General features: G+C 37.3%; 1 protein-coding gene across 3 annotated transcripts in view; it reads left to right on the plus strand.

Moving 5' to 3' along the window:
• The window catches only part of LOC102922906 (aldehyde dehydrogenase 1A1), a 126,729-nt gene extending 114,668 nt beyond the window's left edge, over positions 1-12,061 (plus strand). For all 3 annotated transcript variants that reach the window (XM_042261686.2, XM_006985412.4, XM_076561063.1), the window contains 4 exons: positions 2,809-2,973; positions 5,131-5,288; positions 9,109-9,183; positions 11,478-12,061. In XM_042261686.2, the coding sequence (XP_042117620.1) occupies positions 2,809-2,973; positions 5,131-5,288; positions 9,109-9,183; positions 11,478-11,550 (471 nt within the window). In that variant the 3' untranslated portion in view covers positions 11,551-12,061. The remainder of the gene's footprint in view (positions 1-2,808; positions 2,974-5,130; positions 5,289-9,108; positions 9,184-11,477) is intronic.
• The last annotated feature ends 8,595 nt before the right edge of the window (positions 12,062-20,656 follow it).

Below are 20,656 nucleotides of genomic sequence, written 5' to 3' on the forward strand. Positions count from 1 at the left end.
CTCAGGCCTACCACTGACTAGCTCTTACATTTAAACTAACCCATAATTCTTATTTATGTTTAGCCATGTGGCTTGGTACCTTTTCTTAGTTCTGCCTTCACCTCTTGCTGTGTTTGGCTGGCGACTCCTGGCTTAGCCTTCCTGTTCCCAGAATTCTCCTCTCTGTTTATCCTGCCTATTCTATACTTCTTGCCTGGCTACTGGCCAATCAGCATTTTACTTATCAACCAAATCAGAACAACATACATTCACAGCATACAGAAAGACATCCCCAGCAGCATCTATTCACATTTGGTGAACAGAAGAAGGGACTCTGTTGAACATCCAACAGTGAACAGGAAAACATCACAACAATGAGCTTCTTATCCCCAAGAGTCAGTAGAGCTGTTCCTGAGAGCTGTGCTCTAGCATTTGGACATTGACCTTGGAGCTGTTTTTTTTTTTTTTTTTCACATTAACTATGATACACTGTTTCCCACTATTGAGTTGGAACAAAACCTCATTCTTGACTTATTTAATAGCTATGAACCAAATTCAATTAGGAAAAAACTTAGGGGACATTGCTACTAGCTATCCATCGAGAGAGGACCTTGAAAAAGCCATAAATCCAAAGAGGACATGGTCAGTGGTATCTTATAATTTATCGTATAGATAACTTGGAAGAAGCTCTTAGCATTTCTTCTTAGTCAAAGTACCCATGTAGGAAATACATATGACAAAAGCAGTACCCCAAGATAACTGGTAAGTGAAGGAATTATCTGCATTGTCTCGGGCTCATTATATAATTTTTATCATTGATTTGAATAAGTATATAAAGGGAATTGGTGATTTTTATGATTGCTAATTCTCAAATCCCTATTTGAGTTGATCTGATAGTTAAAAAAAAGATGTAATTCTTAATATTTTTGTTGTGATCACTTCTCTTTCTAAATATATAGGTCTGAATATATGGTTTCCAGAGATGAACTTGTATCTTTTTGGTTTATATGATTTTCCAACCCATAAAACTTAAGGAATCAGAAAATCCTCATAGTCAAACAATCAAAGCATATATTTTACCACCATTATAACATCATCATGATATTTATCAATTTGTAGACTGTTCTGATTAACTGAGTACTATTATTAGTCCCATGATCTAGTATGATATACCTCAGCGTTTCCTCTTTCTGAAGCAAATATTCAAGGACCAGATTCCCTAGGAGTATTCTTTGGTCAAAGACAGAGAAGCACTGTGAGTTGGGAAATACATCTTGAAAAAGAACTGAAAATAGTTATTTTTCAGGACATATACTGATAAAATTCTGAGAATAGAACAGAGATTTTCATGGAATTAAAGGATCCCTGACTGTACTCCAACTCTAGAATATCTCAGTTAGACATATCTACATAACAACTTAGCCTGGCTATAATTATCCAGTATGTAGTAATGTCAGTGTTTTGACTTTTAAACCAACCCCTGGGATTCCACAATAGACTACAAATCAAGAGATTATCTTTGAGGGATGTTCTTTTGAGTATTGCATACTAAAGATTTTGGATCAACAAGTTGACAAATACTATGCCAACTTTTCTCAATTAGTAACAGATAGTAGCTAGCATTTACTCTAACTGTAGAGGCTGAGTTAAATACAGTTAGAAAGCACATCATACAAGCTTTTCTGATCCTTTGAATGCTGCAAGATTGGCAGAGTCCAACAATGTAAAGACTGTCAGTTGTCAACTCAAGACAGAAAATAAACCATTCCCAAACCTGACCCTCTCTTTTTAGTCCCTTGATCTCTAATTGTTCCACTGAAGTGAGCCTAGTCACACCTCAGGTAGGCTATTTGCACCAATGATTGTGAATACAAGATTTACTCAATAATTCAATTCCCCCTACTGTGAAAATTAAGGTAATAAGAAACCCACATGTCTCAGCAAGTGGGTTGAGTGTTCAGTGCTTCTGATATTGCCAACCAAAAATTTGATCTCTTTTTAATTCTTTCTTATACAAAATAGTATTTAAAGCATGATACTTCTGTGATAACTATCATATTACTTAGACATGGTCCATTTAATGGAGCAGGACATTGGTAACCATTTCTTGTTAGAAAATGGGATGCAACTTACTGCATTGAATGGAGCAAGACCCCCAACCTGTCGTCATACTTGGTATGAAAGGGTAGCCAGACTAGTAGAATGACCCAAGATAGGCAGAACCCATCTCTGAAGAATAAGGGCCTCCTACAGGCAAAAGTATCTGCTTCTCAACTGAAATAGCCACTGGACCTGAATCAAAGCCCTCCATTTCCTATCTTTATCTCAGTAAGGACAAAGTTTCCAGGCATATGTGCTAAATCATTAACAAACTTCTTCCAAGCTAAATAAATGACAGCTATGTAAAAGCTTCATATATTTCTACTTTGCCAGTTGCTGTGCTTAGTAAATGTACTAAGTTTACAAACCCTTAAGCTGTCTGTCCTAAGAAATTCAGAGGAAAAACACACTCAAGAATGAGGAGAATGAGCTGAACCTCTGCTGAACTGACAGACAATATCCTGGATATTGGTATCATTTAATGCGGCAATTTGCAACCTGTGGGTCATGACCATCAGAAAATGCATATTTCTGCCAGTCTGGGGAACTGAGACACTGCTTAGCAACAAAATTGCAGTTATGAAGTAGCAATCAAAATAAATTTGTAGCTATGGTTTCCTAAGACTATCAGAAATATGTGTTGTCCGATGATTGTGAGCCATAGGTTGAAAACCACCGATTTAATGATTTTCATTTATTTCCCTTCTCCTTTTGATTTCTTTTGATTAGATTGACAAGGAACAACATGATAAAATACTTGATCTCATTGAGAGTGGGAAGAAAGAAGGAGCCAAACTGGAGTGTGGTGGTGGACGTTGGGGGAATAAAGGCTTCTTCGTCCAGCCCACAGTCTTCTCCAATGTTACTGATGAGATGCGCATTGCCAAAGAGGAGGTAATGCTTCCATGTGGTTCTGTTTCTGGGCTTACTATATTCTTCTGTGTTTAACCTGTGTGTGCCCCTAAAAGTCTCAGCTCCTTGAATAGAATTTCCCTAAAATGTTTGATGATAAAGTCTTAAGAAATTTGTTATAAAGACTAATTAATCAATGAGGAATCCAATGGGCCTACAAATAGTTTGTATCAAACACAGAACAAAGTCCACAGTGGCTTTTATAGGTGCTCCATTCACAGCCTTAAAGGAATGGGAAAGGACCCTGTCATTTGTAAAAATAGGAATAAATGTGCACATGTTGTGTTACATATGCCAGGCACTGAACAACATACACTGAATGATCTCAGTTATACAAGAGCCATAAAGTCAACCTCACAGAGACAGAGTGGACTGGCTTTGTAGGAGAAGTGGAGGTGAGTTCTGGGGAGCACAGCCTACCTAGGCCCAATAAATATGGTAACCAGGTAAACCACATAGAACTAAAATGAACTAGTGTGCAATTGAAATAGTAATATACATCTTGACTATGAAGGCTTTTACTATATGCAGAAATATGAGCATTATGAGCATTTGCCTTAAACAATGAAAGTGTTATGTGCTACACTACAATGAGAAGATACAGTGACTCAACTATACAGAATCATAATTTCCCTATTCAATGAATTTATACTCATGTCCCTGATATGACAGAAGATGGAAAAGTTATTTTCTTTACCTCCACAATATCAGCAAATAATGAGAAAAGAGGAAGATTCAGCTTTGCAAGAAGAGTAAATAAATATATAAATAAATAAATAAATAAAACAGAAATGAAATGCATGTGTGTGGATCATCCTGCATACTTAGATTGTTTGCATCAATTCACTCCTCAACTGCATTTGAATTTCTGCACTTATTGGCCTGTACTTCTTTGATTAGAGCTGTTGTTCTTGTAGACCTTGATTAACATAGGTAAGAAGGACAATAAAGCAGAAATCATATTCATTCATGGAAGCATTTATTATGTCCCTATAATGTGCTCACTAGAACAGCTCATATGCTGCTTCAAAATAGGAGCCCATAGCCTATACTGTGTCAGTTAAGTTGCTACAACTCCTAGCAAACCCACCATAGTCCTGCTCCAGTTGTTTCCCATTTACAGTGTTCACACTGTTTTGCTTTACAGTTACGTGGTCATGAAAGAATGTAGAATCCCAGGATCTGCCCCATCCTTCGGGGAGTTGCCATTAACTACTCCGTATCACTCAAATAGACTCAGGACCAGAAAACCATTTAACATCTCTAAGTTTTTCCCAACCATGCTCATATTTCCCAGGAAAGTATACTAACATTCCAAGAAACCTCTCTTTCATTAAATTTTGATTAATATCCTATCAAATACAGGAGTTTAATATCTATGAGAAAACCCAGTTGTTTCTTCTTACTTGTGGGGTGAGATACAGACTGAGTTGTTTGGGAGCTTTATTGACTAGATTCCAGCAGAAATGAAAGACTAGCTCATACTGGAGTAATCAAGTGTGATGATGGTCACTGCCAGGGACCTTAGGCTTTACTTAGTATAGAGTGGTTCTAGAGTTAGGCTTCTAGTAATGAGTCATTTTGTTTGGTAATGGTGTATTATAGTATTGAGTGACACAGGAATAAAAATCTGTGCTATATTACACAATATTTATAAACACAGAATGATGCAAATAGAGTACAATTGCTGATGCTTAAATCAATGAATGCTGGCATTTAAAGTGTAAGCATTGTTCTCAATAATTGTCTATTTGCTACTCTTAGAGCAAAGGACTGCTTTCTTGGTCTTACTGTCTTATGCAGTAACTTGAAAAATGAAAAGTGGAGTTAAGTTGTAAGATGTTATCAAAGAATTCATGCACTTAGTGATTTGATGTTTGGTCCTTATATTCTAGGCAGCTCTGTCACTGCATGTAAGAGTAAATGCTGCCATGATGATTGGTGTCTCCTACACAGAGAATGTCACACATGATCATAATAAGTTTCCATGTTCACTGGTCATGGCCATCTGTTTTGGTCCTTAAATGTAGTTCTGACATGGGAAACAATATCTTAGCCAATGCATAATGGGTTCTAGGGAAATATATGCAGTGTATTTAAAATATACTGATAACCTATTTTTGTGTCATTCTTGTGTAGATATTTGGACCAGTGCAACAAATCATGAAGTTTAAATCTGTAGATGATGTGATCAAGAGAGCAAACAATACTACCTATGGCCTAGCAGCAGGAGTCTTCACAAAAGACCTGGACAAGGCCATAACTATGTCTTCTGCTCTGCAGGCTGGGGTAGTGTGGTAAGTGCATCTGAAGTAAGGGGTGCCCTTCCTGCATCAGCCACATGGGCAGGCTGAGTTGACCTCCTCCAGGCTTGAATTTTCATAGAATTATCTGACTGACTAGAAAAGTAATTGTCTTATTTTTTAGTGCAAATTAACTTCATCCAACTCTTTCAAGTTACCCGTGTTAAACATTTTATGGATGTTACTTTGTACATTGTAAAAATTATTAGATAATTCCAAGGCATATGGCACTACTTTGAACAATGGAGATAAAAGAAAAAAATTGTTCCCTTCAAGTTTATTTATGTTAGATAATGTTTTGGTGCCTTATATATGCCGAAAGTTCATATGGTTGTTGCTGTTGTCATTATTATTTTCCACAATGAATTCTGGACCTTGTGCTTTGCACAGTCAAGGCAAGTATTCAATCCCTCAGCCCTGTCTCCAGCTTTATTATATATATATAAAATGTTAGACTTTAACTTATTGAGTTGGTGAGTCTGTCTTTGAACTCACTCTTTGGTCCAAATTAGCCTTGAACTTGTCCTCTTCCCATTTCAGGCTCAACAGTAACTGGGATTATGAGTCTATATCCCAGGCAAAGTGGTATTCAATCTTACTCTGGGATTTTTCTTTTTTTAGATATGTCATTTTTTTAGAAAAATATAATAAATTTTGTGAAGCAATTTTCTCTCACTTTTGATCTAGTCTGTTCTTTGATTTTTGTAGTTTAACTTAGATAATTCTCAGGCTTGCCTCTCAAACTGCTGCTTTGCCCAGCCAACTCTATACCCTGGACTGTTTCCTCAGCAGCCTTTTCCTCATCAATCCTCCCTTCCCTCAGTCCTGGCCATAGCACAAGCTTATTTCCACTCTCTCAGCTAGTGCAGTTAAGGAAAATCAGACACTGAAAAGCATCCTAAAAACACAACCAAGCATTTCTTTACCCTCTTGATGGCTTGAAAAATCTTTCCTTCTATCAAAGGGAGTCACTAATTAATCACTATCAACTCAAAGTTGCAATATGTTTCTTCTATTCATCATTTAAGCTTACCTGAAAACTACTTATTAACTGTATCTGTGGTTAAAAAACAGGAATTTGCTGAGGTTAAGGAATTCATCAAGACCATGCAATGACCAACAGAGTGATAGCCAGAATGTTACACCCCCTAATAAGTCCTCTTACAGTCAGACACACAAACATACACATAATACATACATACATACATACATACATACATACATACATACATAAATTTTGCAAGAATAGGGGAATGGAGTTGGAGAGTTGACTCATCAATTAAGAGAACTTCCTGCTCTTGCAGAGGACCCAAGCTCCCAGGACTTGATTGGGCAACTCACAACCACCTGGAACTGATGTTCCACCTGATACATTTTTTGGCCTCTGCAGGTACCTGTACACACATGGTATATGTACATACACCTGGGAACACTCACATGCCCATAAAAATAATAGGAATAGTCAACTAATGAAATCTATGTGAACATATTCCATAATCTGAAGAACTTCAAAGCTGCAGTACTTGTGGTCTCTGGAACTTCAGATAAGGGATGCCCAACCTATGTCCGCTGAGAGTTTACATGCACATAACCTGGGTCTGGGGCAATGGCTCAGCTACAGAATCCTTCATGGACCAACATAAAATCCTGCATTCAGATCCCTTGCAGCCATGTAAAAACCCAGAAGCTTTGGTGCACAGCTGTAACCCCATTACTTAGCAGACAGAGGCAGGAGTTTCCCCAGCGTTTGCTGCCCAGCCAATCCAGCTGAATCGGTGAACTCCAGTCTCGGTGTGACTGTATTACAGAAAATATGATTGAGGGAGAAGAGGTGTTCTCCAGGGCAGAGCCCCCCAGTAGGCTATCCAAATGCAAACAGGCACATATACACATATGACAACACCAAACAAGCTCGATAAGATAGATTGATTTGAAGGAAGGATAGAAATGATGTGAACATAGTTCTCAAACAAATTACAAAATTATCAAAAAAATTAATTTAAAAAGAATAATTTAAAAAACAAATCATGAATTTTATGTTACCCTTGACTATGATATAAATGAAATAAAAAGTTAATTAATAAAAAATTAAGACTGCAATTGTGGAAGATATCCAATGTTTCCCTCTGGCCTCCAAGTACACCCACATGCATAGAAAAATGTATTCGTGCATCCACTACACAAATACATAAATGAATGAGTTAATTAATAAATAAATACATGTAACATGATTTTGATCATAGAGGATATTAGTCAAACATCCCAATATATTTTGGGATTTATTCTGGGTATAATTCTTTTAAAGAGTACTTTTTAAACTTCCATGTAATTATACTACTATTTTAGAATATGTAATTATTATAGAATTAGCATTAAGCACCATTTCAAAGTCTGCTGCTTCTTATTTTGATTATGATGTTTTCTGATACTTATTGAAAACAATCAAATTCTTTTATCATATGGTAAATATAACTATTGATTAATATATACATTTTACTATAATAAGCACACTAGTAAATTCAGAGTTACTATATCACGTATGTTCATCACCTATACTTACTGAAGGCTTATTATGTATCATATACTTCAAATTGCATATTTTCTGCGTCATCTGGCAGAATTCAACAGTCCCATAAAGCACCACTTTCTCTAATATAATTTCCATAAAGTAATTGTTTATAGCCTGCAAATGGCACTGTCGCCACCTCTTCCCTCTTGCCTTGATCTCCTGTTAAGCCGCTCTTGAATTCTAGGCATGCTTTTATAACGCATTTCTCCATAGAAACACTTGATATTTTTTTTTATAAAATCTTATTAAAATGCTAATTCGGTCCAATTTCTGCCCACACTTTTGAGTAATCAATATATCGACCAATTAATGAAACCGACTGTGTATTATGACACTCATTGCAACTGCTAAAGGAGCTTGGTTTTAGCCTGGTTAAGTCCATAAGCATTATAAAGCTGCCTACTGAAACAGCAGACAAACCCCAGCCTCCAGCAAAACAGACAACTTCTTTTCAGGGCACATTGGCTCTTCCCTCTGTTGTGATTCAGATGAATCTTGCTTTATAACTTTTCACACTTACAGTGATACCATTTATTTGTTTCTAGGTAATACACACATTTGCTTTCTGAATTCTAAATTACAGCACTGCTTTTTTTTTCTCTTTTATCCCAATGAATGTACTATAGTATAAATTCTAATTGGTCTTGATTAATAAAAACCTGGAGTCAGATATAGGGGTTAATGCTGAAAGATCAGAGAGACAGAGGAGCAAGGCATAGCCACTTACTGGGCCAAATCCTCAGCCTGAAAGGGGGCAGGCTCCTGTCTCTACCCGCCTTATATTCCCCTCTCCGTCCAGCCACATCACTTCCTGTCTCCACCTCCCTATTTGCTGAGATTAAAGGCATTTGCCTCCCAAGTACTGGTATCAAAAGCATGAGATCCCATGTGCTGGGATTAAAGGCATGAGCCTCCACTGCCTGGCTCTGTTACTTTTTTAGACAGGATCAATCTCATGTAACTCAGGGTAGCCTTGAACTCCTGATCTTCCTGCTTCCTTCTTCCAAGTGCTGGATTAAAGGTGTGTGCCATTACTACCTAACCTCTATGGCTAACTAGTGGCTAGCTTTGCCCTCTGATCTTCAGGCAAGCTTTATTAGTTGGAGCACAAACAAAATATCACCACAGTATATTATACTGAATAATAGAGTTTTTAAAAAGACCTTTAATTCTTTTCATTTCTAACTTTGTAATTACAGGGTAAGTTAAGTATTATCTATAATGTCCTTCTTTTCTTTGCTTAAGGGTGAATTGCTATATGGTCTTGTCAGCCCAGTGCCCCTTTGGTGGATTCAAGATGTCTGGAAACGGACGTGAACTGTGAGTAAAAATTTGTATTATAAACATATTTTTGTGAAAAGGATTATCACTCCAAGGAAACTAGTCCATTTTCACCATCTTAAGTAAAGTATGCCTGCATTCTTCCTTAGAGTTTCTTACTACTGAATAACATTTAAAATTTTGGAAGAACTCCCAAAGTGCAGAAAAACTATAACAGAAGGAATATACTTTATTAAGCTCTGATTGTCCATAAAGGACCATGCTAAGTACCCCACCTTGGTAGCTGAATTGTTGCCTGCTTTTAGGATTGCCTATGATATAAGTGACTATAAGCCATTTGGGAAACTTTTCAGAAATTAAAAAGATAAACTGGTAGTCTAGAGTATGCTTTTGAATAAATGTGAAAACATTCTAGGTATTTAAATATAGCCCTTAAATGAATTAAAGTTGCCTTATCCCAAACTAATATGCTTCTAGTGAAGTCTACCAAAAAACTAGTGCCTGTGTTAAACAAGGCATTTGCTGTAAAATGTCTCCAAGAATTACTGAAGTGACTATCTCTAATGACCCCCCAAGAATTAGATTGTGGATTATTATTTAATCTAAGTATTTGGGAGACAGAAACAGGCAGATCTCTGTGATTTCAAAGCTAGCATGGTCCATATAATGAGTTCAGGTCATCCAGGATTATATAGTGAGTCCCAGGCTCTCTAGGATTTCACAGTGAAATCCTGTCTCAAAAAGGAAAAAAAAAATAAAAAAAAGAGGGGGCAGAAAAACAGAATTAAATCAGATGGAAACAGGGGCCCCAAAGAGCCAAGATTAGGGATATGCAGGTCCCATGTGTTTAGTGGTAATCCAAGGAGCCCAAGCCTTGATTTCTGAATCTGTGGTCAGTCTGGCACTGGAACAGGTTAAGTGGCAAAAATCTAGCACTTTGTAATCCTACTCACTTCACATTTGATTACTGAATTCACTTGGGAATGTTCCAGATTTAATCTCTCTCTGTACTTCACAGGGTATTGCTTTCTTCAGTCAATTAATAAAAATGGGAACAAGGCGATATTCATAAATATTGTGTTTAAAACAAGAACTAGAATGATTTTTTCTTTTACTTGATTGTATTTGTCAACTCTATCAGTTTCCCTGAGACTTTATTAAAGTTAATTTCTCAGCACAGAGGGGAAAGCAGACATGGCATGATACTCAAACTTTTTCACGTATTTCATGTTCTGTGACAACAAGCTTGAGACCTTGTAGAAGTTTAGTGGAAATGCAGTCCCAGACCTCATCCAGAGCTGGGCGTGAGAATCGGCAGCATGTGACAAAGGCCCACTTGATGTGTGCAGTGAGGACTTAGAAGCACAGAACCAGTAAGGGATGGAAAGTAAAGAACTAGTAAGGATTGAGGCATAAACTTTCTGAGCTAAAAAAAAAAAAAGAACTGTAAGTAGACAATCCTGAGTTCTGTCTTAGAAACTGTACATGTACAAGATCCTAAGAATGTCAGCTTCAATGTGACTACAATTACACATATGATTATGCATTGAATGATGAGTGAAATTACAGCTCTAAATATAATGGAAAACTTATCAAAATCATGAGTTACATTATCTACTTCTTTGAGACAAAACACTTATTAAAATACTATCTTTTAAAAGAATTTAGAGAGCTGAGTTGAAACCCTTTAGTTACTATGAAAAAACATTCTCATTGAAACCTTCAAGAGGCATTTTCAAAACTTTAATTACCCACAGAATAATCAATGTAAGAAGATCATGTTTCTAGGGAGGATAAGACATCCTCTTCATACAGAGAAGAAGGGTTTCAGGAACAGTGCTGGTAAAGAAGGACCAAGATCCTTCTCTTCTGCAAACCTGTGTGTGCATAGGTATTATAATGTTGAGAATGGTCCTATGAGTGTGTAATTTTATCTTCTCGCCAAAACAATGCAGAAAATAACTGAGTGCAATCTGCCTAGACAAATCATCCACTGGGAGGAAAGAAACCATAATTTCCAAAATTGGTCCAGGGCAGAACCCTGATTAAAAGTAACTATGGTACCTACAGATAGATTCCTCCCAGCTACTGTTCACCTGGGGTTAATAGAAAAGTTTCCTGAATGTATTATATGAAATTAATTAATAGAGAAAGCCCACCTCTGCTAAAATCCCAAAAGTCTGAATCAGTACAGTCTTTAGTTTCTTTTCTCCCTAAAATTATATACAATCAATCCAAAAGATAAAAAAACTCCACCAAATTACCAGGGATTATATTTGGTTTACACTGCAATACTCAATTTTGTTTATATGCAATTTTTCTTCCTTCTCTAGGGGTGAGCATGGTATTTATGAATACACTGAGCTCAAGACAGTTGCAATGAAAATCTCTCAGAAGAACTCATAAAGAAAACAGCAGAGTGAAGAGAACCCCTTCAGTAATGGCTACACATCTCCTATAGTCACCAATATAGGGGGTATTCTCCTTTAACTCTTTCTTCTATTGATTTCTTAAACATAAGTGATTCGTCAGTATTAATGTCACACATAGAAAACATGTAGCTTAATCTGAAAGAATCATTAACCTTCTAATATGTGACCCCAATTCATATCCTAGATTGAAAGTGTAGATTTAGGTACAAGCTCTCTGTGACTGTCATGATCACGTGCTTTCCACTGTGGCTACTTGCTTAGAATATTTACTTGGTGAAGAGGACCAGTCACGATTTAATCTCTGTCCCTCAGTGACTCCTTGAATTACTCAACGTGCATATTGACTGCAGAGTAAGTTGCTCTGTTCCCTGTGGTTATCCCCTCCAAGTGTTGTGAAATGTTATCTAGAATGCCATGCCTACTTGTCAAATGAAATGCCTAGCTGGAATTAGAATGTAAAGCTTAATAAAGGCAATCTTGCATGATTTTGTTTCTCTGGGATTATTTTGGTATAAGTTTGGGTTATGATGATAAACTCTACTGGTCAGTCAAAAGCATTAAATTGAGTGAATACATGCAATGCAAAACAACAACAACAAGAAGTTCAATCTACCACTCCTCAAAGGGGTAGTAAAAATTTTACTTTTCTGAACAATCCTTGAAATAGTGATAAAGAGTTGAGACAGACATGATTAGTAACTGATACTAAATGCCTTCAAAGTTCTGAGCAGATGTGCCGTGCCACTATAACGCTTAATAATTGTTACCTCGATGTGGTTTACTTCTGGAGAACAAACACATATTCCCTGGCATAGCAAAAGAAGGGAGTGCGTAATGGAAATGAGGATTTTTGAAAGCCAGAGTTCCGTAATGTGCAAAATGGTAGAGATGAATTCTGAGGAAACTGGGAATGATTTCATGAATGAATTCAACTAGATATGACTCTTAATGATAAGCTAATTTTTAGTGAATAACGGGAAAGAAATAGCATTTTTTTTTAGTATTATTCACTGTAAAAAGAGTGGAAACATTCTATACACTATGCTCTTCTGCAGTTTCCAACTCTGTACTGAGCTTAGATTACAGATTTGGAGAATTTCACCAAATGCTTAGTTTCGATTTATTACGACATTTTCCCAAATTTATTTTAGCATTGAGCTTGCCTTTCTGCTTGCCTCATTGCCTCATTTAACACCAAGCACATTCAGGAAGCCTTGTTAGAAGGTGCTGTTCTTGCGTTAGGAAGCATTGTTGCTGGAAGAGGAAGTACCCTGAAGATCAAAGGAGCCTCTGAGATCATGTCGTCCTTGTAGACCCACGTACCCATTATACCCACAACTAGGACCTTCTCCTTCTGGCCTGTACTCCCATGTGGAAAGCAAGGTGGATTCAAATAAAAACAAGAGTTTTACGTGCTTTGGTGTGTGTATTCTAAAATGTTCTTAAGTTTGATGACTTAAAATTTAAAGTTAGGGATCTCTAGACCAGAACTTTCCAGATTCCAATTACAAATAAAATAGTTTATCATGGTCATGCAGCAGACACTCTGACAGTGATGTTATGATACTGCCTTCACATAGTAATGTGAGAATCACCAAAAGTCGGTGGCTCCAGAGAGCTAAAGTAATTGCAACTCCAATTTTGAGGTCCTCAGACTTATATAAAATTAATAGTTTTGCCATCATTAAAATTACAATGTAAGATTTGCAACATAATTACTGCTATTTAGAAATCTGGAGAAATGAAAGTCTTGGAAAGCTGAAAGGTGTTTAATCATAGGAAAAAAAAAGAATTACAGAGGATGTTATTTCCTTTTTATTTTTTTTCCTTTTTATTTTTTATTAATTTTTTGTTGTTTGTTTTTTCAAGACAGGGTTTCTCTGTATTGTTTTGGTGCCTGTCGTGGATCTCACTCTGTAGACCAGGCTGGCCTCGAACTCACAGAGATTCGCCAGGCTCTGCCACCCATGTGCTGGGATTAAAGGTGTGTGCCACCAGCACCCGGTCCTTTTTATTTAATTTATCTTAATTTACTTTTACATTTAATTTTAATTTTCTTAAACCAAAAACAAAACCTATATTTTCACAAGATGTGTTCAAGTTATGCATAAATTTGTCAGCAGGCAAGCGTGTGAATAATGTGGCAATGCACCTCACCAGAACACTTCTCATATATCACAGAGAAGGCTGAGCCCAGAACAAGACAAAAGCCAGAAGCAGGTTTCAATATTTGAAAATCAAACCTTCCTTGTGTAAATAAGACATTACAGGATTAAACAAAAAATTCTCTGCTTTGTACTAGCTCCTCCTAAGTGTCCGGACGTTGTGTTTTATTAATTGTATGAAAACCACACCAGCAATAATTCTTAAAACCTTTTCTTATTAACTCCTGTGTGGGCGATTTTATGAAGAATTTAGCTTTACTGTTGTAAGTTATATTTATATAAATATAACTTCGCTGTCCACAATGTCTATGCAACAGAGAGATTTTCATCTTCACACATACATGCCAAGCTCATTGGCAGAAATGGAAATTTACCATCCAGGGAGGGGGAATTTCAGACCTCAGATACAGGTTATCAAATGTTTAGTCTTGCAGGAATTTTTCTCTTTTCCTTTTTGTATCTTTATTTCTCCTTCATTCTTTTTAAAAGACATGTGCTTCTGAAACTATTTTTGAAATAGCCAGTTGAAATGTGTGAATGGCAGTGACGTGAATATTTATTAATATCAACACGAAGCATAACTGACTTAAGGTAGAGATCTTAGCTATTTCTTCCTGTAATTCAGAAAAAAAAAATTACCTAAAAGGCCCCTTTCCTGGGGCAGCATGAGTCCCCTCCCCATATTCTCTGCCTATTTTAGCACTCTGCTCATCTCTCTTGAGAAGCCCAGAAGCCTATTTTTCAATGTCACACTTCAATGTTGAAATTCACCCACTCCAAAGCAGTTCTAAAGCAGGTTTTGGAGCTGGTTCTTCAGTTCTGGTTTATCTCCAAGGAAACAAAAAATGGTTCTTAACCATAGCCACCTAGGACAATTCCCATCACTGGAAACTCAGGTTTCTCACCTCATGTAGTATCCTACAGCAAGGCAAGAGCAGAGCCACCCACCCCGGCTCAGTGTTCATCAGTGTGAATGACCTCACCTAGTGTTAGGAATTTGGTTTGAATTTGGTTTTTGTTTTTGGTTTTTGTTTTCCTTTTTTTAAATTATTGACTCAAAGATTCATCAGCCCTAGTAAAATATTGAAAGGCACAGGACTAATTTAAGCCAGTAACTAACCTTTTAACTTTTTTTAAAATTTTGTTGACTGATTGATTGATTGATTTTTTGAGACAGGGTTTCTCTGTGTAGCTTTGTGCCTTTCCTGGAACTCACTCTGTAGCCCAGGCTGGCCTCAAACTCACAGAGATCCACCTGTCTCTGCCTTCCCAGTGCTGGTATTAAAGGCATGTGCCACCACCACCCAGCTTAACTTATTTTTAAACTATTTAAAGCTTATAGAGGAAAGGGCAGGGTGGTAAAAAGAACTCTCCTACACCATTTACTTACTAATTTAGGTGTTTCCTAGCCTTGACTCTGTCAGTCCCACTCTCTACAGAGACTTATTTCCCTGTAGGAACATTTTGTAGATTTCAGAAATTCAGCTCAAATTACTTCTCTAGACCTGGAAATAGAGTTCTTCTTTCACAAAAGCGCACTGGAATTACCTTCTGCTGAAATAATTGAATACCCGACAGAGTACTGGTATCTAATACCCAGGCCTTCACCAATTATTTCATAATTATCCCATCAAACCTTTGTGAAAGTTGCATGATAGAAATTGATGGAGATCCCTTGCTGCATTTATTTCCTGTGGTCTGCTTTGGTTTCACTCTTCGTTCTTGATATGGATACATCACATAGTTACTTCAGGCAGAATGCTGATACTCTCAGCCTCTGAAGGAAAGCTAAGAAACATGAAATTCAGTGTTACTAACTGAGAAAAGGCAAAGGAGATAGATGGTTTGAAGGGGAAAGTTTTGTAAATTAAATGTTTGATTATTTACTCTAATCCAGACAAGTATATTTACATTAAGAGGAAAAACCTGTGTTTTTCTTTTTGGGCAATGATAGGGACAGCCATATTCCTTAGAGGGCAGCAGTGTATGTACTTTGTATTCATAACAGAAGTCTTTCTCTCATTCCATTTTGTAGCACACTCATTCGAACTCTGCCCCTTAGTCACAGAAAATTAATGATGAAAGAAACAGCCCTCGCCTCAAAAGAACAAAAGAGAGCGTGCATTCTGGGCTAAATATCAGTGACCATTACCCAGGAACACAGATTCAGATTCCCCCATATAATGTTTCAATAAGATAGCAATTTCATGAGCTTTTTATAGTAACAGAACTAAGGCAGTCATAAAATACCACACTCTTCAAACACATTAGTGGGTACATTATGTAGGTGGGTTGTAGAAAGTGGGAAAGCTCTATTATAGGCCTTAGATAGTATCTGACAACTTGCTTGGCTCTTTGCTTAGTGGACACTGGAGTCTGCTGTCACATTCCAAAGGGACTTACCCCACGATTACAAAGATGTGAGGTCATGTTCAGAGGAGGGCAAAAACAGCTACTAAAAGACCTAAAGATGTTCCCAGGGAATTGATCTTTGGATTTGCAAAGTTCTGATCTCTCAGTATCATTGACAACCTAATCAGTCATTCAATCTTTGTAGTCATGGGTTCTTTCCGGGAATTCTCCAGTTCACCAATCTTCTAGTGACATGAAGGGACACTGCTTAAAATTAAATGGATAGAAATCACTCAGCTATAGAGAAATTTCATTGTCTTTTCAAAGTGAAGTTATACAAGAAAGTATAACTGTGCAGTCAAACTGTGCCTGGATTATGGTTTCAACTCTCACAATAACCATTACTTTAATTAAGAATCAAATTTTCCTCGTATAGTCATGGTCCAGGGGATGAGAGTGGCTGTTGATAATCAGGACCTTAGAACCCAAGTCCAAGGTTTAGATGAACTCTTCCAAACTAACTGAATTTGGGGTTAGGGAAACATTGCTCTGTATTTCTAAACTACTATTTGAATTATATTAAAGGGGATTAACGATAACTTCACACTCGTATTATTCTAGTAAATGAAATAGCATTTACTTAGTAAGATCCTCAGCTTACAAGTGCTTAATATTATATAATACATATACTAATCTACTTAAAAATCTAGACCTAACAGTTATTCAACAAAAGCAGTTACTCACAGATGCCAAATCTTCCTCTTGACCTTGGCATTGTATTTTTGTTTTTTCTGCTTGCTCATTTTCTTTAAATTGTTAGGTAAATTCAATTAAACCCATTAGAATTGTGTTTTATTTGCCTGTTCTTTTAAACTGCTTTCTTTGTAATTATTGTCTTCAGATAAAAGGGAAGATTAACTATTAAAGAAAGAACAGGGTGCAGAAGAATGTCAGCCCCAGAGTAGGCTAAGCACACTTTGTTCTAATTAAATGAATTTCACTGCCTTTCACCACAGTCATGGGGATTAATCTTTAAGCTAATTGAGGGATGAGAAGAGAACAACAAACCGAAGAGTCTGCTTTCAAGTGCAGCTAGCAGCTACAGTGATGCGGGTCACCTACTGTTTAGTTCCGAGACTCAGCCTCATGAAATCAATGGAGAGAAGTAGAGGACTGAAGGACAGGGGGCTTAGCATTTCTGCCCACCATGACTTTATCCCTCACTCATGGAACCCCATGTGTCAGACCTGGAAAGGAGCCTGATGTTCTTCTATCCCGTAACCAGTAACTTCCTTTTACAAACTCGTTACCAAATGATGACGGGCAGAGTTTGATTAGACCCCTGTTGCCTCTGTATTATTCTCTTTGTCCCATGGGAGCTCTGTAAATATGTCATTGTACTTGATTAAATATGGAGCATCCATTCACATTTTGTTTGTATTTTATTTGTATATTTTATTCACTTGTCTGAGAAAGGAAACAGTTCTATAATGCCCATTTTTTTGTTTTACCTCTATGTATTTATTAATTAGTACTCATTGATTTTTTGTGTAAAAAAGAAAATCTTAAGTATAAGCATTAGTCCTTAGGTAATGCAATTCTCATTGTTTCCAAAGCACTCCTGATAATTTAGGAACAAAAATTAAAGACACCATTCAATTTATTATATGATTAGTAAAGAGCAAAATGGAGGAATCCTGAGCATTGCAGTGAAACCTTGGGGGTGAAGTTCTTATCCACGGCAGCTGGGTGGCAAGTAGCATTCAGTGATTATTTGATTTGCACAATAATGAAAGAGCCTGCAGGCGCAAAGCTTTTTTTCAATCTATTCGAAAAGAAGATGAGTGCATACTAAACTGTTCAGTCAGGAGCTAGAAAGCACGAAGTGTCTTGTGCTTATAGTAAGATAATCTGCAATAGTTCTTATGGAAGAAAATGTTTTCTTGTTGATGTGGTGGTTGTTGATTCTATGGAAGGTGAATCATAACTGGACTTGTGAATGAGTACAATCCAAACAGGTAAAGTAGGAAACAAGCTCTACACTGGAAATGAAGAATTAAATTAGTAAGGTGCCTTTTATATAACAAATGCTCTATGCTTCTGGCATTTAATGATAGATGGGCAGTTTGGGAAGATCTAGAAATTCTTGTATTCAAAGCCAACGCATAAAGCTTAAATAATGAGGGAAAAAAAACACCTGTATTTTAAAATTAATGATAACATGTTGAAGCTTAATTTTATTATATTATTGCTCTTAAGTAATTATCGATTCACATGTATTTATCTTATACTAGAGTGGCAACCACAGAACTTCTACCTAATTCCTCATGTACAACAATTTGTGAAACTCTGGCAGACTTTTGTAAGTGAGACAATGAAGTCCTCAAAACCCAGGAGCACAACAGCTGCAGCATCACATGGGTCCCTGATGTTGACTTTCATGGACTCGCCATGTCCCTTGTCCTCACCTCTGGAAAGCAACAGCAAAAGTAATTTTGTTGTTTTCCACTAATGTTTTCTCAAAAGCCATTGTGGTTTCTCAGTTCACCAAAATATATTTTTCCTCTTTTTTTTTTTTTTTTTTTTTTTTTGTATCAAGGTCCAAGTGTCTCAAGTAGATCTGCTTCATTCTTAATGCTCTGTAGTGGTAACAACATACCCAAGCACTGGCCTCTATGGCAGGTGACTCTGGAGAAGAGAAGTATGGAAGAATGGTTTCTTGTCAATGGCCTTAAGAACCAAAGAATCTCTGTGTCCCTCTCACTTTAAACATTGACACTCATAGCCCAAGTGCCCAAGTCTTCTAAGGCCAAAGAAGTCACTATGATGATGCTATGATTTCCCCAAATTATTAGATTCCTCTCTGATGATTTCCCAAATTAAAAACATTTACTTTGCTGCATCTCCTCCCACAAATAGGAGAATGTTGTTTCATCCCTAGTGCATGGGCTTTTTGGAGCCCAGTGCCTAGAGTATAACACCTTGCACAGCCTTCCGGGGGAGGGACTGGGACCTGCCTCATTCAGCTGTGTGCACCAGGCTCTGCTGACTCCTCATGGGAGACCTTGACTTGAGAGAGGTGGGAATGGGGGGATGGTTGTAGGGGGAAGGCTGGGGGGTGGTAAGAGGGGGGATCTGTGGTTGGCATGTAAAGTGAATAGAAAATTTCTTAATAATAAAATCTTTTTAAAAAGAAAACAAAATGGCCGGGCGTTGGTGGCGCACGCCTTTAATCCCAGCACTCGGGAGGCAGAGCCAGGCGGATCTCTGTGAGTTCGAGGCCAGCCTGGGCTACCAAGTGAGCTCCAGGAAAGGCGCAAAGCTACACAGAGAAACCCTGTCTCGAAAAACCAAAAAAAAAAAAAAAAAAAAAAAAAGAAAACAAAATGGAAGAAAAATGTAGAGAGAAAATGAGAAAGTTCTTAGACTCAATAAATATTTTATACTAAAATTATGACGAGTGGGAAAAATCAATGAAGATTTTTAGCAAATAAAGAATCAAACAAGAGACAGTTGCATGCAGATACTGAAAGTGGAGAAGAAATGTAATCAGGTTTAGTAGCAGCACTTCCCTGTCATTTAATTAATTAACACACATGAGGCCTTTTGTAGAATACTTTTTTACAACCATATTGATGAGACCTCAAAAGTATAACTTCTGGTATTTCTTGGAGACACAATCTCTTAGCAAACATACTGTTCCTTTGGCACTCACATTCCCCCACTCCACTCCTGTTCTGTAATGATTCCTGAGCCTTACTTAGGTTTGAGAGTCATTTTGTACATGAATCAGTTGGGACTGGGCTCCACAACTCTGCCTTTTGATGAGTTGTAGTTTTCTGTAATGATCTCCACCTGTTGCAAAGAGAAGTTGCCTCGATGAGGTTGAGAACTACTCTTATCTATGGAAATAAAGTAAACAATTTAGAATGCAGCTAGGGATCGTGGTGGTTTAATAAAGTAGTAACTGTAGGTTCTCCTCCAAGGTCCATTACTGTACTAGCCCTGGAGAACTGGCTAGGTTTTCACTAACATGTATTGATCTTGTTGATTGAGCTGTAAGTCCAATTAGAGCCGTTGATTACTGCCAAGGTAAGCATGTTATGACTGCATCCTTAAGGTTATGGTGGCATGCTTAGAATTCTTAATGTCTAGGAGATGTAGTGACTTGTCCAAGTTCATACAGGAATGGAGCAATAGGTAAAGGTTATACAGAAAACCTAATTATCACCCCAGGCTGCTAGACAGTATTTTCACACCTCTCATTATAATAGAAACATCAGTGCACATGACCATGTCTAGAAAAGAATAGTTCCATGTCCAGTAACAGGAAAGAGGGAGTATGGTCAGACATTGTGTACCCTAATAAAATTTGCCTGAAGATTAGAGAGACAAACAAACAAAGACACTGCCATGGCTTACCTCTAGGACTCCTCAGTCTGAAAAGGCTTCAATTCCTGTCTCCTCCTTATATATCTTTCTCTGCCCAGCCATCACTTCCTTTCTATAGTTGGGATTAAAGGAGTGTGTGCTTCCCAAATACTGGGATTAAAGGTGTGTACC

This window comes from Peromyscus maniculatus, chromosome 1, assembly GCF_049852395.1.
Source record: "Peromyscus maniculatus bairdii isolate BWxNUB_F1_BW_parent chromosome 1, HU_Pman_BW_mat_3.1, whole genome shotgun sequence".
Lineage (NCBI taxonomy): Eukaryota > Metazoa > Chordata > Mammalia > Rodentia > Cricetidae > Peromyscus > Peromyscus maniculatus.